Genomic DNA, 27583 nt, shown 5'->3' with positions numbered 1-27583 from the left:
GAACCGAATTGAAACAGGCAGTTTGACAGGCGGCTAAATATTCCAGTCAACCGGAAGGACCGCAACATGTTGACGTCACAGAGCTTTGTTTACATTCGACAAGCGTTGGCTGGAAGGTGCCGTTGCGAAACTTCATACCGTACTTAGCCTATGTTTTCCAAGTACTGGAGTTTTGGTATTTCTTTACACACTACCTTATGTATCTTTCTTAAACATTACATTGATAGAAACTACGTCAACTCTCAAACAACACTTTAGGAGTAGCTAGCTCGGTGTTTCCCCAACAGGCTAACGTTAGTTATGTTTGCTAGTTAGCCTGTATCGTTGGTCTGCTTGCTCACGCTGTTGCATCTCTGACTTTTTCTTTAGATACGTTGGCAACCAGAATAAAGCCTACCGGTTGATTTAGCTACTAGATTTATTTATTTCCTTGTTTTCTTAATTATACAGAGAACCTTTATCCAAATAAGGCCTATGTACGATGATTATACACACCCCCATCATCCCCATGTCTTCCTAGCATTACCCTGCCACGACTATGTTAGTTACACAAACCCCCTGCATGGAGCGCAAACTCAGCTGTGTAATCCCCTATTATTTAGAGATGTGTGTGTGTGTGTATATATGTAGATATATATATATAGATACACACAGTGCTTTGTCCTGGCAGCAACACAGCCTCAGTATATTTAGCCCCGTTGTGTTTAATCCACTATGTTGGTGATGGATAAAGTAAGAGCAGCACTTATATAATAACTACACTACCGTTAAAAAGTTTGGGGTCACTTAGAAATGTCCTTGTTTTTTAAAGAAAATCTAAACATTTTGTCCATTAAAATAACATCAAATTGATCAGAAATTCAGTGTAAACATTGTTAATGTTGTAAATGACTATTGTAGCTGGAAATGGCAGATTTTTTTATGGAATATCTACATAGGCGTACAGAGGCCCATTATCAGCAAACATCACTCCTGTGTTCCAATGGCACGATGTGTTAGCTAATCCAAGTTTATCATTTTAAAAGGCAAATTGATCATTAGAAAACCATTTTGCAATTATGTTAGCACAGCTGAAAACTTGTTCTGATTAAAGAAGCAATAAAACTGGCCTTTAGACTAGTTGAGTATCTGGAGCATCAGCATTTGTGGGTTCATTACTACAAATGCTGATGCTCCAGATACTCAACTAATTGAATAGGATCTCTATGTGCATGGATTTATCTCTATCACTAAGGGTGTATGTATACAGTACATAGGTACCTGGTATCATGGCGACCAGACGGGCTCTGAAGGCAGTGCTGATTGACCTGAGTGGAACCCTCCATGTAGAAGACACAGCCGTACCTGGAGCACAGGACGCCCTCAACAGGTCAGTCTGCCCAGAGCCTTGTTATTCAGTACTCACCCAGCCACTTCTCCTGAGCTGCTCACACAACCCTCTGGTTCCATCTGAATGTAAGAAATCACAAATACGTCTGAGATTTGTTCTGCAGCATGCCTCAGTCCCCATATTCACCCAGTCCTTAATTCTGTGAGTTTCCTCTGAAGTGACACGGTCTCTATGTGATTTATACACTAGGTTGCGTCAGTCCTCTGTAGCAGTGAAGTTTGTGACCAACACCACTAAGGAGTGTAAGAGGAACCTTGTGGAGCGTCTCCACAGTCTGAACTTTGACATCCAGGAGCAGGAGATCTTCACGTCCCTGACAGCAGCCAGGAGCCTCGTGGAGCAGAGACAACTACGCCCCCTACTGCTGGTGGCGGACAGTGCACTGGAGGACTTCTCAGGTGAGAGACAGGGCTAGATGAGGCAGAGCAGATAGCAAACTAACTTACATTTAGAATGCATCCCAATGGAGCTGTATGGACCCTGGTCAAAAGTAGTGCAGGGCATATGGTGCCATTTGAGATGCAGGTGTAGTTTTAACTCTATAAAGCGTCTTCTATCCATGTTGTGCTGCAGGTCTGGAGACATCCGAACCCAACGCTGTGGTGATAGGCTTAGCTCCAGACCACTTCAACTACCAGACGCTCAACAAAGCATTCAGGTAAACAGCTGAGTCAGTCCTCATACTGTAACCTCCCCTGTTATTGTAATGGTGAAAGGTTAGCATGTCTTGGGGCTGTGATCTTATCTAGATAACGTGTGAAATGAATGAGTCCGACGCTAAGGATATACTGCTTTGTTGAGACAAGGCCAAATCCCCATCATCAGCATGAAGAAAAGACGGGGAGGAGGGTTGGGTGCCTTGTAAGAATTTGCTGAGTAGATAAACCACCACTACCCCATTGTAAAACACACTGGACGATCTACAATTAAGACTATCCTACCAACGGGACATTAAACTGAAATATCTTACGTTTCACCGAGACTTGGCTGACCGACGACACGGATAATATAGAGCTGGCTGGCTTCTCCGTGTTTCGGCAGGACAGAGCAGCTACGTCTGGTAAGACGATGGGTGGGGGTATGTGTCTATTTGTCAATAACTGTTGGTGCGCGTTATCTAATATTAAAGAAGTCTCACGCTTCGAACACACCAACAGCGTCATTGCATTTTGTTTACACCAGAATGACATTAATTTCCAATGAAACACTGCGTTTGCCATGCAGCATTGCGTTGCAGTGCGTTCAGTGTGGTGCAGACGTTGGATTTATTGAACATATGCGTTAAACTGTATGTGTAGACGACTTGACAGAAATGGTAGCAGAAGGTGAATGTTGAACTTTTGTTGCAGACATATCCAGATGATGCTGCATACTATTTTGCACAATGACGCTGTCAGTGTGTTAGAAGCATCAAGTTATTGATTGCCTGAGGTAAAATACCTCATGATAAGCTGTAGACCAGACTATCTACCGTTAGAGTTCTCATCTATATTATTTGTAGCCTTCTATTTACCACCACAAACCGATGCTGGCACTAAGATGGCAGCCAACGAGCTGTATAAGGCCATAAGCAACCAAGAGAAATGCTCATCCAGAAGCGGCGCTCCTAGTGGCCGGGGACTTTAATGCAGGCGAACTGGGGATGCACAGATTTGAAATTTTTGACCGATATCCAATATTTTCCATGCCAAAAAACCTGATACCGATATTTAACATTTTTGCTGCCTTTTAAGTATTCTAGTTCAGTTAAATAGTTGAAACACTCACACACTGACCAAAAAGTTATTTTGTTGGCATTTACGTATGTCCCCATTACCAGTAAAACATAATCAAAACCTTTTTCTTTCACTTACTTGCTGTGCTGTTTCATTGTTCATTTGTTCAGTCGTTTTATTCTCAACCAGGATTTCATCATACATGTCAAGCGGTGAAGTTTCAACTCTGTCCGTGGCCTTTTCTGTCATGAGTCCTCTTCCTCGGTGCGCACTGTAACTGTGTCCGTTTCCATCCATTTCACGTAAACCCTGTTTCTTGTCTGCATCGAAGTAGCGATCCTTGTACCTAGCATCGAGCATGGTGGCGACACAGTAAAGAGGCTCAGAGAGAATGCCACCGAATCACTTGTTCACAGCCTCTAGAGTACTTTTCCAAGTTTTAACCCCACGGTCTGTCCGCAGTTTTGTTGAGCAGGAGTTTCAATGCCATGACAGAGGGTATCACGTCTGCTGCAGACGCAGTTGATGAGCTTATTTCTCCAGTCAGTTGTTCGAATGGAGCTAGGAGTGTATTCATGTTTCCAAGTTTTATACATGTTCTCAAATGCCATTGAAATGGCACCAGCGGTATGAGAACCAGCACATTCTTGAGCATGCAATACGGCTTTCCTCAGTAGGAAATCCTCATCGACCCACTGTGCTGTCAGACTCAGCATGCTCCTGGGGCTGACATCGCTGGTCCAAATGTCAGTCGTGAAGCTAATAGCAGTGACGCCCATAGCAAGTAGCTCATGGATGTGAGTTTCAACAATACTGTGTAACTCCGGTAGGGCAACATCTGAAAAATAGCGCCTACTTGGTAGTGTGTGCCGGTGCTCGACCAGTCGGCGAAAGCCAACATCATCCACGACAGAGAACGGTTGATTGTCAAGGGCAATGATTCCATTATCTTGGCTTTAATGGATTTCGCCTTTGAGTTGTCTCGCTGACATTTTCTCACTCTTTCAAATGACTGCTCGACTTGAACTTGTTTAGTTGGAAGTGTGCGCTTTGTTGTTTTCTGCCTTTGTTCTAAGTAGCCGCTAAACGTCTGGGGGTGATGCACTTTCAAATGAGGAATTAGGTTTGTGGTATTTTAGATTTCACTTTCTCCCCTCCTAGGGAAATAATAGCAGCACAAACATTGCATATGGCCTTTTTTGTTATCTTCCTTTGAAACTTCAAAATAGATCCACACAGCAGACATTGTGGGCTAGGTTAGGAATGCTGTGTTGCACGTGTACCGCTGTATTTGTCGTGACGTCATCGACCTACGTTATATAGGTATGCACGTCAGCTTTGACATTGGTTTTGCATATCGGCGTTAAACTAGACATCAAGCCGATGTTGTCATTTTTAGCTAATATCGTCCGATTCCGATATGCTTACCAATATATCATGCATCCCTAAGGCAAATGTAAATCCGTTTTACCTAATTTCTACCAGCATGTCACATGTGCAACCAGAGGAAAAAACACCAGATCACCTTTATTCCACACACAGACGCATACAAAGCTCTCCCTCGCCCTCCATTTGGCAAATCTGACCATAATTCTATCCTCCTGATTCCTGCTTACAAGCAAAAACTAAAGCAGGAAGTACCAGTGACTCTCTCAATACGGAAGTGGTCAGATGACGCGGATGCTACACTACAGGACTGTTTTGCTGCACAGACTGGAATATGTTCCGGGATTCATCCAATGGCATTGAGTACACCACCTCAATCATTGGCTTCATCAATAAGTGACCGTACGTACAGTTCTCAACCAGAAGCCATGGATTACAGGCAACATCCGCACCGAGCTAAAGGCTAGAGCTGCCGCTTTTAAGGAGGGGGACACTAATCCCGACACTTATAAGAAATCCTGCTATGCCCTCAGACGAACCATCAAACAGGCAAAGCGTCAATACAGGACTAAGATTGAATCCTACTACACCGGCTCTGACGCTCGTCGGATGAGGCAGGGCTTGAAAACTATTACAGACTACAAAGGGAAGCCCAGACGCGAACTACCCAGTGACGCGAGCCTACCAGACGAGCTAAATTCCTTTCATGCTCGCTTTGAGGCAAGCAACACTGAAGCATGCATGTGAGTACCAGCTGTTCCAGACTGCGATCACTCTCCGTAGCCGACGTGAGCAAGACCTTTAAACAGGTCAACATTCACAAAGCCGCGGGGCCAGATGGATTACCAGGACGTGTACTCAAAGCATGCGCGGACCAACTGGCAAGTGTCTTCACTGACATTTTCAACCTCTCCCTGTCTGAGTCTGTAAAACCTACATGTTTCAAGCAGACCACCATAGACCCTGTGCCCAAGGAAGCGACGGTAACCTGCCTAAATGATTAGTGCCCCGTAGCACTCACGTTGGTAGCCATGAAGTGCTTTGAAAGGCTGGTCATGGCTCACAACACCATGCCGGAAATCCTAGACCCACTCCAATTTGCACACCGCTCCAACAGATCCACAGGTGACTCAATCTCAATCACACTCCACACTGCCCTATCCCACCTGGACAAAAGGAACACCTACGTGAGAATGCTGTTAATTAACTACAGCTCAGCGTTCAACACCATAGTGCCCACATGGCTCATCAATAAGCTAAGGAACCTGGGTCTAAACACCTCCCTCTGCAACTGGATCCTAGACTTCCTGATGGGCCGCTCCCAGGTGGTGAGGGTAGGCAACAACACATCTACCACGCTGATCCTCAACACTGGGGCCCCTCAGGGGTGCGTGTTCAGCCCCTTCCTGTACTCACTGTTCACCCATGAATGTGTGGCCAAACACGACTCCAACACAATCATTAAGTTTTCTGACGACACAACAGTGGTAGGCCAACAACAATGAGAAAGCCTATAGGGAGGAGGTCAGAGAATGCCAGGACAACAACCTCTCCCTCAATGTGAGCAAGAACAAGGAGCTGATCGTGGACTACAGGAAAAGGAGGGCCGAACAGGCCCCCATTAACATTGACGGGGCTGAAGTGGAGCAGGTTGAGAGCTTCAAGTTCCTTGGTGTCCACATTACCAACAAACTATCATGGTCCAAACACACCAAGACAGTTGTGAATAGGGCACGACAACACCTTTTCCCCCTCAGGAGACTGAAAAAATATCGCATGGGTCCCCAGATCCTCAATGTTCTACAGCTTCACCATCGAGAGCGTCCTGACCGTTGCACACCGGTTGGTATGGCAACTGCTTGGCATTTGACCGTAAGGTGCAACAGAGGGTAGTGCGTATGGCCCCAGTACATCACTGGGGCCAAGCTTCCTGTCATCCAGGACCTATATACTAGGCGGTGTCAGAGGAAGGCCCAAAACATTGTCAATGACTCCAGTCACCCAAATTATAGACTGTTCTCTCTTTACTACCACACAGCAATCGGTACCGGAGCGCCAAGTCTAGGACCAAAAGGCTCCTTAACAGCTTTTACCCCCAAGCCATAAGACTGCTGAACAATTAATCCAATGGCCACCTGGAATATTTACATTGACCCCCCCCCCCCATTGGTTTTTACACTGCTGCTACTCTCTGTTTATTATCTATGCATAGTCACGTTACAAATTACCTTAACTAACCTGTACCCCCGCACATTGGCTCGGTACCGGTATCCCCTGTATATAGCTTCATTACTAACCTGTACCCCCTCACATTTACTCAGTACCGGTATCCCCTGTATATAGCCTCATTACTAACCTGTACCCCCTCACATTTACTCAGTACCGGTATCCCCTGTATATAGCCTCATTACTAACCTGTACCCCCGCACATTGACTCGGTACCGGTATCCCCTGTGCCTCGTTATTGTTATGTAAATATCTTGTTACTGTTTGATTTCAGATTTTTTTTACTTCAGTTTATTCCAGTAAATATTTTCTTAACTATTTCTTGAACTGCATTGTTGGTTAAGGGCTTGTAAGTAAGCATTTCACGTTAAGGTCTACACTTGTTGTATTCGGCGCATGTGACAAATAACATTTTATTTTTTTTATTTTTGGGGGGGCGGGGTGTATTTTATTAGAATACCCATTAGCTGTTGCAAAAGCAGCAGCTACTCTTCCTGTGGTCCACACAAAACATGAAACATAATTCAGAATGACATAATACAGAACATCAACATCCAAGATCAGCTCAAGGACAGAACTACATACATTTTAAAAAGACACACACAGCCTACGTATTTTTTATTTATTTAACCTTTATTTAACCAGGTAGGCCAGTTGAGAACAAGTTATCATTTACAATCATAATTGATCATAATTTGACACTTATAGCCAGAAAGTTGTCTAAGAGCAGGTTTAAGCTCTCTACTGTTAGAAAGCCGGATCAACTAAGAATACCTAAGAGTGAATTAAACTATTTTGAAAAAGCAATTAATGGAATTAACTGGAATGATCTCTTGTCCTATACAGACGTGGAAGCTGATAGTGAGGTTTTTCTATCCACAATCCAGGCTACAATAAATGGTTTCCTAAAGAAAATCAAATCCAAACCTGGCCAAAAGAGCACTCTAGCTTGGCTAAATGGAGAAATTTGGAAATTGATGAAAGAACGAGATTATGCTCTAAAAACAGCCCTAAAATCCAAATTAGAGCATGACAGACATAGGTTTACCATGTTGAGAAATAAGGTGATGAAAGAAATCAGACAGGCCAAGGCAAACTTTTTTATTAACATAATTGGTGAGGCAAAGGGAAATTCTAAATTGATCGTGGTGAATAACAATCTAACACAGGATGCAGTTGAAATAGCAATAGCCTTCAATTCCTACTTTATTGACTCTGTCAGGGTACTGACACAGAAACCCTCCACTGGTTTATTGGGCTCAGTGCTAGTGAATGACGCTCAACCCGTCTTCATCATAAGGGAGGTTTCTGAGTCAGAGGTGAACAAGGTGATTAGCTCACTAAAGAACTCTAAATCCAAAGATGTGTTTGGGCTGGACTCTTTCTTAAAAACTACAAAGAGTCACTCATTGGCCCCATTACTAAGGTCACCAACACATCTATTGGTCTGGGGGTGTTTCCAAGGGTATGGAAGTCAGCCATAATAACGGCCATCTTTAAATCGGGCGACCCTGCTGATGTGAGTAACTACAGGCCCATTAGTATACTACCTGTAGTGTCGAAGGTTGTTGAAAAGTGTGTAGCAGAACAACTGATTTCCCACCTCAACAACAGCCCCTTCACATTACACTTCATGCAGTTTGGCTTCAGAGCGAAACACTCCACAGAAACGGCCAACTGCTTTCTTCTGGAAAATGTGAAGTCCAAGATGGACAAAGGGGGCGTTGTTGGGGCTGTGTTTCTGGACCTAAGGAAGGCTTTCGATACTGTTAACCATGAGATTCTCATCACAAAATTGTCCAAGTTCAACTTTTCCCCCGATGCCTTGAGATGGATGAAATCATACCTTGAAGGCAGAACTCAGTGTGTCAGAGTGAGCAATGAGCTGTCGCCCACTCTTAGCTATGATGTGGGCGTGCCCCAAGGGTCAATACTGGGGCCCCTCCTGTTCAGCTTGTACATTAATGATCTGCCTTCCGTCTGCACTGGGTCTGAAGTTCAAATGTATGCAGATGATACAGTGATATATGTGCATGCAAAGAGCAAACAACAAGCTGCACAAGAAGTCACTACTGTAATGGTCCAGGTTACAAAGTGGCTCAGTGACTCGTGTTTGCATCTCAATGTGAAAAAAACAGTTTGCATGTTCTTCACAAAGAGGGCAACAGATGCTACTGAGCCAGATGTCTATGTATCAGGGGAGAAGCTCCAGGTGGTATCTGATTTTAAGTACCTTGGAATCATACTTGATTCCAACCTCTCTTTTAAAAAGCATGTGAAAAAGGTAATTCAAATAACCAAATTCAACCTAGCTAATTTCCGATTTATACGAAATTGTTTGACCACAGAGGTAGCAAAACTGTATTTCAAATCGATGATACTCCCCCACTTAACATACTGCTTGACTAGTTGGACCCAAGCTTGCTATACAACATTAAAACCTATTCAGTCTGTCTACAAACAGGCTTTCAAAGTGCTCGATAGAAAGCCCAATAGCCATCATTACTGTTACATCCTCAGAAAGCATGAGCTCCTGAGTTGGGAAAATCTTGTGCAGTACACCGACGCATGTCTTGTATTCCAAATCCTAAATGGCCTAGCTCCCCCTCCACTCAGTATTTTTGTTAAACAGAAAACCCAAACATATGGCAGCAGATCCACAAGGTCTGCCATGAGAGGTGACTGTATAGTTCCCTTGAGGAAAAGCACCTTTAGTAAATCTGCTTTCTCTGTGAGAGCTTCCCATGTCTGGAATACACTGCCATCAGACACACATAACTGCACCACCTATCACACTTTCACAAAATGCATGAAGACATGGCTAAAGGTCAATCAGATTTGTGAACATAATCCCTAGCTGTGTATTGCCGCTTTCCATGTTGTCTGTTGTCTGTAGCTTGTGAGGTGTGGAAACACTTTGTTGTTTTTATGGATTTTGTCTTGTTGCTTTTTGTTCTATGTTGCTCTGTCTGTATGCTACATCTTGCTTGTCCTATGTTGCTCTGTCTGTATGCTATGTCTTGCTTGTCCTATGTTACTCTGCGTGTGCTCACTGTTCAATGATTGTCTATATTGTAATTGTTTTTAATAACCTGCCCAGGGACTGCGGTTGAAAATTAGCCGGCTGGCTAAAACCGGCACTTTTACTGAAACGTTGATTAATGTGCACTGTCCCTGTAAAAATAAAATAAACTCAATAAACTCAAACAACTGCGACCTGGCCAAGATAAAGCAATGCAGTGCGACAAAAATATCAATGCATACACACAAACTATCTAGGTCAAATAGGGGAGAGGCGTTGGGCCGCGAGGTGTTGCTTCATCTGTTTTTTGAAACCAGGTTTGCTGTTTATTTGAGCAATATGAGATGGAAGGAAGTTTCATGCAATAAGGGCTCTATATAATACTGTGCTCCTTCTTGAATTTGTACTGGATTTGGGGACTGTGAAAAGACCCCTGGTGGCATGTCTGGTGGGATAAGTCTGTGTGTCAGAGCTGCGTGTAAGTTGACTATGCAAACAATTTGGGATTTTCAACACATTGTTTCTTATAAAAAGAAGTGATGCAGTCAGTCTCTCCTCAATTCTTAGCCAAGAGAGACTGGCAGCATAGTATTTATATCAGCCCTCTGATTACAATGAAGAGCAAGACGTGCTGCTCTGTTCTGGACCAGCTGCAGCTTAACTAGGTCTTTCCTTGCGTCACTGGACCACACGGCTGGACAACAATCAAGATTAGACAACTAGAGCCTGCAGGACTTGCTTTTTGGAGTGTGGTGTCAAAAAAGCAGAGCATCTCTTTATTATGCCAGACCTCTCCCCATCTGTACAACCATTGAATCTATATGTTTTGACCATGACAGTTTACAATCTAAGGTAACGCCAAGTAATTTAGTCTCCTCAATTTGTTCAACAGCCACACCATTCATTACCAGATTCAGCTGAGGTCTCGATCGTAAGGAATGATTTGTACCAAATACAATGCTCTTAGTTTTAGAGATGTTCAGGACCACTTTATTACTGGCCAACCATTACAAAACAGACTGCAACTCTTTGTTAAAGGTTCCAGGGACTTCATTAGCTGTGGTTGCTAATGCGTATATGGTTGAATCATCAGCATACATGGACACACATGCTGTGTTTAATGTCAGTGGCAGGTCATTGGTGAAAAGAGTATAGGGCCTAGAGAGCTGCCCTGCGGTGCACCACACTTCACATGTTTGACATTAGAGAAGCTTCCATTAAAGAAAACCCTTTGAGTTCTATTAGATAGATAGCTCTGAATCCACGACATGGCAGAGGTTGAAAAGCCATAACACATACGTTTATTCAACAACAGGTTATGGTAATATCAAAGACTGAGCTGAAATCTAACAGTACAGCTCCCACAATCTTATCAATTTCTTTCAACCAATCATCAGTAATTTGTGTCAGTGCAGTACATGTTGAGTGCCCTTCTCTATAAGCATGCTGAATGTCTGTTGTTAATTTGTTTACAGAGAAATGGCATTGTATTTGGTCAAACACCATTTTTTCCCAGCAGTTTTCTAAGAGCTGGCAGCAAGCTGATAGGTCTGCTGTTAGAACCAGTAAAGGCTGCTTTATCACTCTTGGGTAGTGGAATGACTTTGGCTTCCCTCCAGGCCTGAGGACAAAGACTTTCCTCTAGGCTCAGATTAAAGATATGACAGATAGGAGTGGCTATAGAGTCAGCCACCATCCTCAGTAGCTTTCCATCTAAGTTGTCAATGCCAGGAGGTTTGTCATTATTGATCGATAACAATAATTTTTACACCTCTCCCATACTAACTTTACAAAATTCATACTTGCAATGCTTTTCTTTCATTCGTTTTTTTTATGCATGAATACAATTGCTCGCTGTTCGTTGTTGGCATTTCCTAAGTTTGCCCACTTTGCCATACATTTTTTAAATTCCTCATCAATCCATGGAGCCTTAATAGTCAGTTTCTCAACAGGTGCATATTTATCAATAATTGGAAGAAGCAATTTCATAAATTCATCAAGTGCAGCGTCTGGATGCTCCTCATTAATCACATCTGACCAACAAATATTTTTAACATCCACATAAGTCACAGAAAAATATTTTGTATGATCTCTTATATACTATTTTAGGCCCAGATGTTGGAACTTTGGCTTTCCTGGATATAGCCACTACATTGTGATCACTGGGTACAGATACAGCTTTAGAACACATTTCTACAGTATTAGTAAAAATGTGATCGATACATGTGGATAATCTGGTTCCTGTAGTGTTATTTCCTGAAGTTCCTAAAGTTTACATACACTTAGATTGGAGTCATTAAAACTCGTTTTTCAACCACTCCACACATTTCTTGTTAACAAACTATAGTTTTGGCAAGTTGGATAGGACATCTACGTTGTGCGTGACACAAGTAATTTTTCCAACAATTGTTTACAGACAGATTATTTCACTTATAACTCACTGTATCACAATTCCAGTGGGCCAGAAGTTTACATACACAAAGTTGACTGTGCCTTTAAACAGCTTGGAAAATTCCAGAAAATGATGTGGCTTTAGAAGCTTCTGATAGGCTAATTGACATAATTTGAGTCAATTAGAGGTGTACCTGTGGATGTATTTCGAGGCCTACCTTCAAACTCAGTGCCCCTTTGCTTGACATCATGGGAAAATCTAAAGAAACCAGCCAAGACCTCAGAAATAATATTGTAGACCTCCACAAGTCTGGTTCATCCTTGGGAGCAATTTCCAAACGCCTGAAGGTACCACATTCAACTGTACAAACAATAGTATGCAAGTATGAACACCATGTGACCACGCAGCCGTCATACCGCTCAGGAAGGAGACGCATTCTGTCTCTTAGAGATGAACGTACTTTGGTGCGAAAAGTGCAAATCAATCCCAGAACAACAGCAAAGGATCTTGTGAAGATGCTGGAGGAAACAGGTACGCAAGTATCTATATCCACAGTAAAACTATATCCACAGTAAATCGACACAACCTGAAAGGCCGCTCAGCAAGGAAGAAGCCACTGCTCCAAATCCACCATAAAAAAGCCAGACCACAGTTTGCAACTGCACATGGGGACAAAGATCGTACTTTTTGGAGAAATGTCCTCTGGTCTGATAAAACAAAAATAGAACTGTTTGGCCATAGTGACCATCATTTTGTTTGGAGGAAAAAGGTGGGAGGCTTGCAAGCCGAAGATCACAATCCCAGCTGTGAAGCACGGGGGTGACAGCATCATGTTGTGGGGGTACTTTGCTGCAGGAGGGACTGGTGCGCTTCACAAATAGATGGCATCTATATTGGCAGAACTGAAAAAGCGTGTGTGAGCAAGGAGGCCTACAAACCTGACTCAGTTACACCAGCTCTGTCAGGAGGAATGGGCCAAAATTCACCCAGCTTATTGTGGGAAGCTTGTGGAAGGCTACCCGAAACAGTTGACCCAAGTTAAACAATTTAAAGGCAATGCTACCAAATACTAATTGAGTGTATGTAAACTTCTGACCAACTGGGAATGTGATGGAAGAAATAAAAGCTGAAATAAATCATTCTCTCTACTATTATTCTGACATTTCACATTCCAAACATGTGAGTGATCCTGTGATCCTAACTGACCTAGGGAATTTTTACTAGGATTAAATGTCAGGAATGGTGAAAAACTGAATTTAAATGAATTTGGCTAAGGTGTATGTAAACTTCCGACTTCAACTGTAGGAGGTCTTTTGCCTTTAGGTAGGCCGTCATTGTAAATAAGAATTTGTTCTTAACTGACTTGCCTAGTTAAATAAAATGAAATAACTAAAAATCAATTGGTGCTGCAGGGTTGAAGCTACGAACCCATAGTCTTGGCTCTCTCATCCCTTCCAGGCTTCTGGGAGGGAGGGTGGACAATGAGCCTGTCATAGCGGATGTAAGCAATGCCCCCACGCGCTCTGGCAGCTTTCATGTCTGGGATCAGTTCTTTCCTCTTCTGGAGCTTCAGGATGGTCCTCGTTGAGGAAAATATACGTTCCTCTCAGCCTCTCGGCCTGTCACCTTGGCTCTTTCCAGAACAGCTACCTGGTCCTTGAACCTCAGGATCCTGACCACTATCGGCCTGTCACCTGGGCTCTTTCCAGAACAGCTACCTGGTCCTTGAACCTCAGGATCCTGACCACTATCGGCCTGTCACCTTGGCCCTTTCCAGAACAGCTACCTGGTCCTTGAACCTCAGGATCCTGACCACGATCGGCCTGTCACCTCAATCTTCATGTGGTCCATCTTCAATTTCTCAGAGATCATTTCCCTCACTTTGTCCTCAGACTCCATCCAGGTCTCATGTGGAGGTCCTGCAATTTCGTCCACAACCATGTTGTGCCGTCTTGATTGTCCCTCGAGATTCTGATATATCCGTCATCGTTGTCATGGATTCACACACCGAACTGATGTCCTCTCTCAATGACTTACAGACTTACAGACTTACTGCCATCTTGCTGTTCTCCTTCAACTCAAACGGCAAACTGTTATTCAGGTCCTCCTCTCTGGTCAGGTCGTCCATTCTTTTATTAGTAGGATCCGCGAGTAACTGAACAAAACACTTGAAGCTATTTTCTTGTTGTTGTAACAACTGCTTGTAGGTCTCTTTTTGTTCATTTTAAAAGATCCTTCACGTGTGATAGAGAGACACCACTGTCCTCAATGGTACTCCCACCGGCTTTGGTCTTTCTCATAGTAGCTAGCAACGTATGTTAGGCTGTTACTCCTCGCCGTTCCAAACAGGGCAGGTCACGGGGAAGATTGAAAACAACAAACAGCAGGGATCTAGACAGCCATAAACCCGGGACAATCTGCTGTCCCAGCCACAATGGCTAACCGCATCACGGGCTCCTGAAAACCCAGCTAGCTTGATATGCAGCTAGCTAGCAGCTAGGCTAGCTCCGACGCCAAATAGCTCCTCAGACCCGTCCTTGATCGGCAGGATCACTGGAAAGAGACAAGCAATCCCAGCAACTGATGCCAACTGCGTCGCAGTATCCATACTAAGAAGCTAGCTAGCTACCAAGAACTTTACAAAACACTTTCAAACAAAGGTATATTTTCTGGGTGATTTAAATATTGACTGGCTTCCATCAAGCTGAATCTAAAAATGGTATGGTTGAGAGGGATGAGGCAAAAAGAATGGCTTAATAATATAAGTAATAAAATAAGTCTGACTGCACAACCAAACGTACTGCAAATTGATAAATCATGTGACTAAACTGTATAAAAATAAGAAACTACACTATAAAACAAAGATAAATTACATAAAGAATGATAGTAAAAAGCTTTGGAGCGATTTTATTATATTTTATAATTTCATTCATCAGAAAACCCACTGATATTGTTAACTACTTACATTATTTTTCCAGCAACAAAAGCTGACACCACATTCAAGTATATCTGACAAAATTATGAAATACGAATTGTAATTTTGAATTCCGTAAAGTGAGTGTGAAAGAGGAGAAAGAATTATTCTTGTCTATCAACAATTCAAGCCACCGGGGTCTGGCAACTTGGATGGAAAATTACTGAGGATAATAGCGGCCCATATTGCCACTCCTATTTGCCACATCTTCAATTTAAGCCTACTAGAGAGCGTGTGCCCTCAGGCCTGGAGGGAAGCTCAAGTCATTCCGCTACCGCAGAATAGTAAAGCCCCCTTTACTGGCTCAAATAGCCAACCAAGCAGCCTGTTACCAACCCTTAGTAAAGTTTTGAAAATATTTTTTTACCAGATACAATGCTATTTTACAGTAAACAGACTCTTAGCACGATTATAGGGAAGAACATTCAACAAGCACAGGACTTACACAAATGACTGATAATTGGCTGAGAGAAATTGATGATAAAAATATTTTTTTTTGGGGGGGGGGGGCATTTTGTTAGACTTCAGTGCGGCTTTTGACATTATTAATCACAGTCTGCTGCTGGAAAAACATATCTGTTATGGCTTTACACCCCCTGCTATAGTGTGGATAAAGAGTTACCTGTCTAACAGAACACAGAGGGGGTTCTTTAATGGAAGACTATCAAATATAATTCAGTTAGAATCAGGAATTCCCCAGGGCAGCTGTCTAGGTCCCTTACTTTTTGAGTAAAGCCAGTGTGTCTATGTATGTGGATATCTCAACACAATACACGTCAGCTACTACAGCGACTGAAATGACTGCAACACTCAACAAAGAGCTGCACTTAGTTTCAGAATGGGTGGCAAGGAAGAAGTTAGTCCTAAATATTTAAAAAACAAAAAGTATTGTATTTTGGGACACATTGACTAAACCCTAAACCTCGACTAAATATTGTAATAAATAATGTGGAAATTGTAGATGTTGAAGTGACTAAACTGCTTGGAGTAACCCTGGATTGTAAACTCATGTTCAAAACATATTAATACAACAGTAGCTAAGATGGGGAGAAGTCTGTCCATAATAAAGCATTGCTCTACCTTCTTAACAACACTATCAACAAGGCAGGTCCTACAGGCCCTAGGTTTGTCGCACCTGGACTACTCTTCAGTCGTGTGGTAAGGTGCTTCAAAGAGGGACTTGAGAAAATTGCAATTGTCTCAGAACAGGGCAGACACCCATACATACCCCACAAGACATGCCACCAGAGGTCTCTTCACAGTCCCCAAGTCCAGAACAGACTATGGGAGGCGCACAGTACTACATAGAGCCATGACTACATGGAACTCTATTCCACATCAAGTAACTGATGCAAGCAGATTTAAAAAACAGATTAAAAAAACACCTTATGGAACAGCGGGGACTGTGAATCAACACAAACATAGGCACAGACACATGCATACACACACACACGATAACATATGCACTATACACACACGTACACATGGATTTTGTGTTGTAGATATGTGTTAGTGGAGTATGTGCCTGAGGGAACACACTCAGTGTGTTGTGAAATCTGTTATGAATGTATTGTAATGTTTTTAAAATTGTATAAACTGCCTTAATTGTTCCGGACCCCAGGAAGAGTAGCTGCTGGCTTGGCAGCACTAATGGGGATCCATAATAAACCCCAGGAAGAGTAGCTGCTGCCTTGGCAGGAACTAATGGGGATCCATAATAAACCCCAGGAAGAGTAGCTGCTGCTTTGGCAGGAACTAATGGGGATCCATAATAAACCCCAGGAAGAGTAGCTGCTGCCTAGGCAGGAACTAATGGGGATCCATAATAAACCCCAGGAAGAGTAGCTGCTGCCTTGGCAGGAACTAATGGGGATCCATAATAAACCCCAGGAAGAGTAGCTGCTGCCTTGGCAGGAACTAATGGGGATCCATAATAAACCCCAGGAAGAGTAGCTGCTGCCTTGGCAGGAACTAATGGGGATCCATAATAAACCCCAGGAAGAGTAGCTGCTGCCTTGGCAGGAAGTAATGGGGATCCATAATAAACCCCAGGAAGAGAAGCTGCTGTCTTGGCAGGAACTAATGGGGATCCATAATAAACCCCAGGAAGAGTAGCTGCTGCCTTGGCAGGAACTAATGGGGATCCATAATAAACCCCAGGAAGAGTAGCTGCTGGCTTGGCAGGAAATAATGTGGATCCATAATAAACCCCAGGAAGAGTAGCTGCTGCCTCGGTAGGAACTAATGGTGATCCATAATAAACCCCAGGAAGAGTAGCTGATGCCTTGGCATGGGGATCCATAATAAACCCCAGGAAGAGTAGCTGCCGCCTTGGCAGGAACTAATGGGGATCCATAATAAACCCCAGGAAGAGTAGCTGATGCCTTGACAGGAACTAATGGGGATCCATAATAAACCCCAGGAAGAGTAGCTGCTGCCTTGGCAGGAACTAATGGGGATCCATAATAAACCCCAGGAAGAGTAGCTGCTGCCTTGGCAGGAACTAATGGTGATCCATAATAAATACAGATCTTTGATCATCTGTAAATTTCTCACTCATTCAGGATTATCTGTAGTCATGGTAGCATCCACATTAATGTAGAAATGTTTAGAAATATATTATATTGTTATTTACAATAAAAGTGACTCAAATGACAATACATGCTTTATTCACCATTTAAATTCTATTGGGCACAAAATAATCTGAAACACAACAAAACGAACTGCAAATGTATCCAAGAAGTTTGTGCAAGTTGAGTCACAAGCTTGGTGTAGTCACTGCGTGCAATGGGACCAAATACTTTTTACTACTTTATTCATAAGAATCTCTACAGGTGTCAATTTTTACTCCTACCTGTTTGAGTAATATAGCTCAGTATTTGATCTATTTTATAGTCATTATTGCTCACCTTTATCATGGGTGTTAATCATTTCAGACCCCACTGTATATGTCACATCTCAATTTATTGTTTTAAATGTGTTTTCTTGTATGTGCTACTGCAGTGAGCTTTCAGCTGCCTTAGTACACATCAAATAAAACTCTATTTTTTTCCTCTATCTACCAGGCTGGTTCTAGACGGGGCCCCCCTCATAGCCATCCATAAGGCCAGGTATTATAAGACGAAGGATGGTCTGGCGCTGGGCCCCGGACCCTTTGTGACAGGGTTAGAGTACTCTACAGACTGTCAGGCCACCGTTGTGGGGAAGCCTGAGGGAACATTCTTCCTGGAGGCTCTGAGGGACATTGGCTGTTGTCCTGAAGAGGCCATCATGATCGGAGATGTGAGTCACACTGGAGGACTCCCAAATAGTACCCTATTCCCTATATAGTTGGGTTAGGGTTACCTACAATGAACAAAAATATAAACGCTACATGCAACAATTTGAAAGATTTTACTGAGTTACAGTTCATATGAGGAAATCAGTGAATTGAAATAAATGTATTGTATCTATGGATTTCACATGACTGGGAATACAGATATGCATCTGTTGGTCACAGATACACTACATTACCAAAAGTATGTGGACACCTGCTCGTCAAACATCTCACTCTAAAATCATGGGCATTAATGTGGAGTTGGTCCCCCCTTTGCTGCTATAACAGCCTCCACTCTTCTGGGAAGGCTTTCCACTAGATGTTGGTACATTGCTGCGGGGACTTGCTTCCATTCAACCACAATTGGGCGATTAGGCCTGGCTCAGTCAGCGTTCCAATTCATCATGTTAGGTTGTGAGCAAACATAGTAAAAACTCAAACGGACGAATAGGAAGAGCTCAAACCAAGTTCATTCACCCATTGGGCCATACATCTATAAAGGTCTGATTACACAAGCACATATTTATAACATCCAAATAGTCAACTCCTTACACATCCTGACAGCCAATACGTCTCTGTTGCTAAGCAGGAACTACATTCTTCATCTCACTGGTGTAGTCATGGTCCTGCCTGATGCTTGAACCTTCATGGGCGTAGAAGTGTGTGTGTGTGAGACTGTAGTAGGAGGGTTGTTGTCGTGGGCCCCTCTGGCCCCCCTCCCAGAGGTTTCTTCTCACTTTAGCTATTGACTTGACCTCCAGCTGAATTCCTTGCTCCTCCATAGTTCCACAGCTGGTCTGCCTTATCAGAGACTAACTAGACTGTTGCCCTTTGCCTCCCTCCTTAGGAACATAATGTGAACTTTCTGCACTTCCCCATGTCTGTCTCAGTAACTTTCCATACACCAAGTTCCTATCCACCCTTCATTGACCCCATCATATACATTCCTTTTACATGTAAAGTAATCAATAAGTATACAGTACCAGTCAAAAGTTTGGACACCCTCTCATTAAATGTTTTTTCTTTATTTGTACTATTTTCTACATTGTAGAATAATAGTGAAGATATCAAAACTATGAAATAACACATGGAATCATGTAGTAACCAAAAAAGCGCAAACCAGATGGGATGGGGTATCGCTGCAGAATGCTGTGGTAGCCATGCTGGTTAAGTGTGCCTTGAATTCTAAATAAATCACAGACAGTGTCACCAGCAAAGCACCCCCACACCATCACACCACCTCCTCCATGCTTCACGGTGGGAACTACACATGCAGAGATCATCCATTCACCTACTCTGCATCTCACAAAGACACGGCGGTTGGATCCAAAATCTCAAATTTGGATTCATCAAACCAAAGGACAAATAACATTTCCACCGGTCTAAAGTCCATTGCTCAAGTCTGTTTTTCTTATTGGTGTCCTTTAGTGGTTTTAGTAGATGGCCTCATGAGAGCTCCTCAGTAGAGGTAACTCTAATGAACTTATCCTTTGCAGCAGAGGTAACTCTGCGTATTCCTTTCCTGTGGTGGTCCTCATTAGAGCCAGTTTCATCATAGCGCTTGATGGTTTTTGAGACTGCACTTGAAGAAACTTTCTAAGTTCTTGACATTTTCCGGATTGACTGACCTTCATGTCTTAAAGTAATGATGGATTGTGGCTTCTCTTTGTTTATTTGAGCTGTTCTTGCCATAATATGGACTTGGTCTTTAACCAAATAGGGCTATCTTCTGTATACCACCCCTACCTTGTCACAACACAACTGATTGGCTCAAACGCATTAAGGAAAGAAATTCCACAAATTAACTTTTGCAAAAGCCACACCTGTTAATTGAAATGCATTCCAGGTAACTACCTCAAGAAGCTGGTTGAGAGAATGTCAAGAGTGTGCAAAGCTGTCATCAAGGCAAACGGTGGCTACTTTGAAGAATCTCAAATATAATATATATTTTGATTTGTTTAACACTTACTACAAGATTCCATATGTGTTATTTCATAGTTTTGATGTCTTCACTATTATTCTACAATGTAGAAAATAGTAAAATTAAATTAAAAAAAATTAAGAAAACCCCTTGAATGAGAAAGTGTCCAAACTTTTGACTGGTACTGTATTTAAATAAGGTAAACTCAGCAAAAAAAGAAACGTCCTCTCACTGTCAACTGTGTTTATTTTCAGCAAACTTAACATGTGTAAATATTTGTATGAAAATAACAACATTCAACAACTGAGACATAAACTGAACAAGTTCCACAGACATGTGACTAACAGCAATGGAATAATGTGTCTCTGAACAAAGGGCTGGTCAAAATCAAAAGTAACAGTCAGTATCTGGTGTGGCCACCATCTGCATTAAGTACTGCAGTGCATCTCCTCCTCATGGACTGCACCAGATTTACCAGTTCTTGCTGTGAGATGTTAGCCCACTCTTCCACCAAGGCACCTGCAATTTCCTGGACATTTTTGGGGGGAATGGCCCTAGCCCTCACCCTCCGATCCAACAGGTCCCAGACGTGCTCAATGGGATTGAGATCCGGGCTCTTCGCTGGCCATGGCAGAACACTGACATTCCTGTCTTGCAGGAAATCACACACAGAACGAGCAGTATGGCTGGTGGCATTGTCATGCTGGAGGGTCATGTCAGGATGAGCCTGCAGGAAGGGTAGCACATGAGGGAGGAGGATGTCTTCCCTTTTATTTATTTATTTATTTTGTATTTTTTTTATTTAACCAGGTAGGCCAGTTGAGAACAAGTTCTCATTTACAACTGTGACCTGGCCAAGATAAAGCAAAGCAGTGCAACAAAAACAACAACACAGAGTTACATATAACCAAACCCTACAGTCAATAACACAAAATAAAAATATATGTGTGCAAATGTAGGGAGGTAGGCAACAAATAGGCCATAGAGGCGAAATAATTACAATTTAGCATTAAAACTGGAGTGATAGATGTGCAGATGATGATGTGCACGTAGAGATAAGTAAGTACTATGGGGATGAGGTAGTTGGGTGTGCTATTTACAGATTGGCTGTGTACAGGTACAGTGATCGGTAAGCTGCTCTAACAGCTGATGCTTAAAGTTAGAGAGGGAGATATCAGACTCCAGCTTCAGTGATTTTTGCAATTCCTTCCAGTCATTGGCAGCAGAGAACTGGAAGGAAAGGCAGTCAAATGGCTGGTGCACCTCAGTGATGGTTGATTGCTTCATTTTTGCAAATCTTATAATAAATATGTTGTTTGAAAAACTCTGCAGTCTCTCTTCTTATAGAATTTATCTGACACCGTAGAGCTCGGAGACAGGATTGTGTCAAGAAACAGATCTGGGTACCAAAAACATTCTGCAGCATTGAAGGTTCCCAAGAACACAGTGGCCTCCATCATTCTTAAATGGAAGAAGTTTGGAACCACCAAGACTCTTCCTAGAGCTGGCCGCCCGGCCAAACTGAGCAATTGGGGGAGAAGGACCTTGGTCAGGGAGGTGACCAAGAACCCGACAGAGCTCTAGAGTTCCTCTGTGGAGATGGGAGAACCTTCCAGAAAGACAACCATCTCTGCAGCACTCCACTAATCAGGCCTTTATTTTAGAGTGGCCAGACGGAAGCCACTCCTCAGTAAAAGGCACATGACAGCCCGCTTGGAGTTTGCCAAAAGGCACCTAAAGACTCTCAGACCATGAGAAACAAGCTTCTCTGGTCAAATTAAAACGAATTTTATTGGTCACATACACATGGTTAGCAGATGTTAATGCGAGTGTAACAAAATGCTTGTGCTTCTAGTTCAGACCGTGCCCTCACCTCCTCCCTGTAGGCCGTCTCGTCGTTGTTGGTAATCAAGCCTACCACTGTAGTGTCGTCTGCAAACTTGATGATTGAATTGGAGGCGCGCATGGCCACGCAGTCATGGGTGAACAGGGAGTACAGGAGGGGGCTGAGAACGCACCCCTGTGGGGCCCCATTGTTGAGGATCAGCGGGGTGGAGATGTTGTTACCTACCTTCACCACCTGGGGGCGGCCCGTCAGAAAGTCCAGGACCCAGTTGCACAGGGCGGGGTTGAGATCCAGGGTCTCGAGCTTAATGACGAGTTTGGAGGGTACTATGGTGTTAAATACTGAGCTGTAATCGATGAACAGCATTCTTACATAGGTATTCCTCTTGTCCAGATGGGTTAGGGCAGTGTGCAGTGGAATTGCAAATTGGAGTGGGTCTAGGGTGTCAGGTAGGGTGGAGGTGATATGGTCCTTGACTAGTCTCTCAAAGCACTTCATGATGACGGAAGTGTGTGCTACGGGGCGATAGTCATTTAGCTCAGTTACCTTCGCTTTCTTGGGAACAGGAACAATGGTGGCCCTCTTGAAGCATGTGGGAACAGCAGACTGGGATTGATTGAATATGTCCGTAAACACACCAGCCAGCTGGTCTGCGCATGCTCTGAGGACGCGGACGGGGATGCCGTCTGGGCCGGCAGCCTTGCGAGGGTTAACACGTTTAAATGCTTTACTCACGTTGGCTGCGGTGAAGGAGAGCCCGCAGGTTTTGGTAGCGGGCCGTGTCGTTGGCACTGTATTGTCCTCAAAGCGAGCAAAGAAGTTGTTTAGTTTGTCTGGGAGCAAGACGTCAGTGTCCGCGACGGGGCTGGTTTTCTTTTTGTAATCTGTGATTGTCTGAGACCCTGCCACATTCCTCTCGTATCTGAGCCGTTGAATTGCGACTCTACTTTGTCTCTATACTGACGCTTAGCTTGTTTGATTGCCTTGCGGAGGGAATAGCTACACTGTTTGTATTCGGTCATGTTTACGGTCGCCTTGCCATGATTAAAAGCAGTGGTTCGCACTTTCAGTTTTGCGCGAATGCTGCCATCAATCCACGGTTTCTGTTTGGGGAAGGTTTTAATAGTCACCGTGGGTACATCATCACCGATGCACTTGCTAATAAACTCGCTCACCGAGTCAGCGTACAGATCAATGTTGTTGTCTGAGGCTATCCGGATGAAAACTAGATTGAACTCTTTGGCCTGATTGCCAAGTGTCACATCTGGAGGAAACCTGGCACCATCCCGACGGTGAAGCATGGTGATGGCAGCATCATGCTGTGGGGATGTTTTTCAGCGGCAGGGACTGGGAGACTTGTCAGCATCGAGGCAAAGATGAACGGAGCAAAGTACAGAGAGATCCTTGATGAAAACCTGCTCCAGAGCGCTCAGGACCTCAGACTGGGGCGACTGTTCACCTTCCAACACAACAACTACCCTAAGCACACAGCCAAGACAACGCAGGAGCGGCTTCAGGACAAGTCTCTGAATGTCCTTGAGTGGCCAAGCCAGAGCCCGGACTTCAACCCAATCGAACATCTCTGGAGAGACCTGAAAATAGCTGTGAAGCGACGCTCCCCATCCATCCTGACAGACCTTAAGAGGATTTGTAGAGAAGAATGGGAGAAACTCCCCAAATACAGATGTGCCAAGCTTGTAGCTTCATACCCAACAAGATTTGAGGCTGTAATCTCTGCCAAAGGTGCTTCAACAAAGTACTGAGTAAAGGGTGTGAATATAATTTTTTTGTAATACATTTGCAAAAATATTATCTAAAAAACTGTTTTTGCTTTGTCATTATGGGGTATTGTGTGTAGATTGAGGGGTAAAAAACTATTTAATACATTTTAGAAGAAGGCTGTAACCTGACAAAATGTGAAAAAAGTCAAGGGGACTGAATACTTTCCGAAGGCACTGTAGGTTCAGAACTTTTGTGAAACAGGACAGCTGAAAAATATATGGCAAATAGAACTCAAAACTGGGTGGTGTTCAGAGATAGACGGGAGCTGAAGGATGGGACTAAAAACTAAAAACAAATAATTATTGTAAAATATACTGTGTCCGTAAAATGTATAAGCATGAACTGTTGTTGTCCATTAGTTTACTCCAATTAGGGGCGGGATGGTAGGCTAAGCTGAAAATAATAAAGGAAAATATATAAAAACTATATATTTATATATATTATATATACACACACACACACACACACACACGCACACAGTGGCAAGAAAAAGTATGTGAACCCTCGCCAATTGAAGCTCAACAGAAGTTGGGTGATGCAACAGGACAACGACCCAGAACAAGTAAAACAACAGAATGTCTTCAACAGAAGAAAATATGCCTTCTGGAGTAGAGGTCGACCGATTATGATTTTTCAACGCCGATACTGATTATTGGAGGACCAAAAAAGCCGATACCGATTAATCAGCCGGTTTTTATATATATATATATATTTGTAATAATGACAATTACAACAATACTGAATGAACACTTTTATTTTAACTTAATATAATACATCAATAAAATCAATTTAGTCTCAAATAAATAATGAAACATGTTCAATTTGGTTTAAATAATGCAAAAACAAAGTGTTGGAGAAGTAAAAGTGCAATATGTGCCATGTAAAAAAGCTAACATTTAAGTTCCTTGCTCAGAACATGAGAACATATGAAAGCTGGTGGTTCCTTTTAACATGAGTCTTCAATATTCCCAGTTAAGAAGTTTTAGGTTGTAGTTATTATAGGAATTATAGGACTATTTCTCTCTATACCATTTGTATTTCATATACGTTTGACTATTGGATGTTCTTATAGGCACTATAGTATTGCCAGCCTAATCTCGGGAGTTGATAGGCTTGAAGTCATAAACAGAGCTGTGCTTGAAGCACAGCGAAGAGCTGCTGGCAAACGCAGGAAAGTGCTGTTTGAATGAATGCTTACGAGCCTACTGCTGCCTACCACCGCTCAGTCAGACTGCTCTATCAAATCATAGACTTAATTATAATATAATAAACACACAGAAATACAAGCCTAGGTCATTAATATGGTCAAATCCGGAAACTATCATTAAGAAAACAAAACGTTTATTCTTTCAGTGAAATACGGAACCGTTCCGTATTTTATCTAACGGATGGCATCCCTAAGTCTAAATATTGCTGTTACATTGCACAGTCTTCAATGTTATGTCATAATTATGTAAAATTCTGGCAAATTAATTACGGTCTTTGTTAGGAAGAAATGGTCTTCACAGTTCGCAACGAGCCAGGCGGCCCAACGGCTGCATATACCTTGACTCTGCTTGCACAGAACGCAAGAAAAGTGACACAATTTCCCTAGATAAAATAAATTCATGTTAGCAGGCAATATTAACTAAATATGCAGGTTTAAAAATATATACTTGTGTATTGATTTTAAGAAAGGCATCGATGTTTATGGTTCGGTACATTGGTGCAACGACAGTGCTTTTTTCGCGAATGCGTTTTTGTTAAATCACCCGTTTGGCGAAGTAGGCTGTGATTCGATGATAAATTAACAGGCACCGCATTGATTATATGCAACGCAAGACAAGCTAGTTAAGCTAGTAATATCATCATCCATGTGTAGTTAACTAATGATTATGTTAAGATTGATTGTTTTTTTATAAGATAAGATTAATGCTAGCTAGCAACTTACCTTGGCTCCTTGCTGCACTCGCGTAACAGGTAGTCAGCCTGCCACGCAGTCTCCTCGTCGAGTGCAATGTAATCGGCGTCCAAAAATGCAGATTACCGATTGTTATGAAAACTTGAAATTGTTCCTAATTAATCGGCCATGCCTCTATTCTGGAGTGGCCCAGTCAGAGTCCTGACCTCAACCCGATTGAGATGCTGTGGCATGACCTCAAGAGACCGGTTCACACCAGACATCCCAAGAATATTGCTGAACTGAAACAGTTTTGTAAAGAGGAATGGTCCAAAATTCCTCCTGACCGTTTTGCAGGTCTGATCCACAACTACAGAAAACATTTGGTTGAGGTTATTGCTGCCACTGTATGGGGGATTGGAAATGATGCAGACATTACATTGATAGAAGCCACAATCTAACTGCAGTATTACATCTAACGTCAATCTGTTTAACTGTATTGTTCAATATCTACCCCCCCTTACAGGACGCCAGAGATGACGTGGGAGGGGCTCAAAACATTGGCATGCTGGGAATTGTAGTCAGAACCGGTAAGAGACATGACATCGCTTCATAACTCAAAGAAAACCTATTTAAAAGCAACTAATGCCAATCATTTCTATTGATTCATAGCATGTTGTCTTCTATAGGTAAATACAGAGTGGGAGATGAGGGTAAAATTAATCCTCCGCCATACCTGACCTGTGACAGCTTCACTCAAGCTGTGGACCACATCCTCCAACACATCCTTTAACTATGGCTCTCTCATCACTATTAGATCAATTAGACATGGGTATATCTCATCACTATTAGATCAATTAGACATGGGTATATCTCATCATCTTGCAGTCACCAGACTAACACCTCCTCTAGTCCCACACCAGACTAACACCTCCTCTAGTCCCACACCAGACTAACACCTCCTCTAGTCCCACACCAGACTGTAACACCTCCTCTAGTCCCACACCAGACTGTAACACACCTCCTCTAGTCCCACACCAGACTGTAACACCTCCTCTAGTCCCACACCAGACTAACACCTCCTCTAGTCCCACACCAGACTAACACCTCCTCTAGTCCCACACCAGACTAACACCTCCTCTAGTCCCACACCAGACTGTAACACCTCCTCTAGTCCCACACCAGACTGTAACACACCTCCTCTAGTCCCACACCAGACTGTAACACCTCCTCTAGTCCCACACCAGACTAACACCTCCTCTAGTCCCACACCAGACTAACACCTCCTCTAGTCCCACACCAGACTGTAACACCTCCTCTAGTCCCACACCAGACTGTAACACCTCTAGTCCCACACCAGACTGTAACACCTCCTCTAGTCTCACACCAGACTGTAACACCTCCTCTAGTCCCACACCAGACTAACACCTCCTCTAGTCCCACACCAGACTGTAACACCTCCTCTAGTCCCGCACCAGACTAACACCTCCTCTAGTCCCGCACCAGACTGTAACACCTCCTCTAGTCCCACACCAGACTGTAACACCTCCTCTAGTCCCGCACCAGACTGTAACATCTCCTCTAGTCCCGCACCAGACTGTAACACCTCCTCTAGTCCCGCACCAGACTGTAACACCTCCTCTAGTCCCGCACCAGACTGTAACACACCTCCTCTAGTCCCGCACCAGACTGTAACACCTCCTCTAGTCCCACACCAGACTGTAACACCTCCTC

General features: G+C 43.1%; 1 protein-coding gene across 3 annotated transcripts; it reads left to right on the top strand.

The window, feature by feature from the left end:
- Positions 1–26884, top strand: hdhd2 (haloacid dehalogenase-like hydrolase domain containing 2). 3 transcript variants are annotated; one of them, XM_014139053.2, is made up of 7 exons: positions 1–116; positions 1250–1369; positions 1580–1788; positions 1964–2048; positions 18171–18387; positions 26376–26439; positions 26539–26884. In XM_014139053.2, exons 2-7 carry the CDS (start codon positions 1269–1271, stop codon positions 26640–26642), a joined length of 780 nt encoding a protein of 259 aa, XP_013994528.1. In that variant the 5' UTR covers positions 1–116; positions 1250–1268; the 3' UTR covers positions 26643–26884. The 3 variants fall into 3 exon arrangements, with proteins under 3 accessions (XP_013994528.1, XP_013994526.1, XP_013994527.1); XM_014139051.2 differs by having other exon boundaries at positions 46–161; positions 26539–26883; XM_014139052.2 differs by having other exon boundaries at positions 67–175.
- The last annotated feature ends 699 nt before the right edge of the window (positions 26885–27583 follow it).

Source organism: Salmo salar, chromosome ssa13 (genome assembly GCF_905237065.1).
Source record: "Salmo salar chromosome ssa13, Ssal_v3.1, whole genome shotgun sequence".
NCBI classification, from domain to species: Eukaryota; Metazoa; Chordata; class Actinopteri; order Salmoniformes; family Salmonidae; genus Salmo; species Salmo salar.
This window is presented reverse-complemented; position numbering and strand designations above follow the sequence as displayed.

What these genes read in the sequence shown, in the direction of transcription:
- hdhd2 (XM_014139053.2), top strand. Translation starts at nt 1,269, where the DNA reads ATGGCGACCAGACGGGCTCTGAAGGCAGTGCTGATTGACCTGAGTGGA. An exon ending in GCACAGGACGCCCTCAACAG is followed by an intron (nt 1,370 to 1,579) that starts GTCAGTCTGCCC and finishes TTTATACACTAG; the next exon opens with GTTGCGTCAGTCCTCTGTAG. An exon ending in AGGCCATCATGATCGGAGAT is followed by an intron (nt 18,388 to 26,375) that starts GTGAGTCACACT and finishes CCCCCCTTACAG; the next exon opens with GACGCCAGAGATGACGTGGG.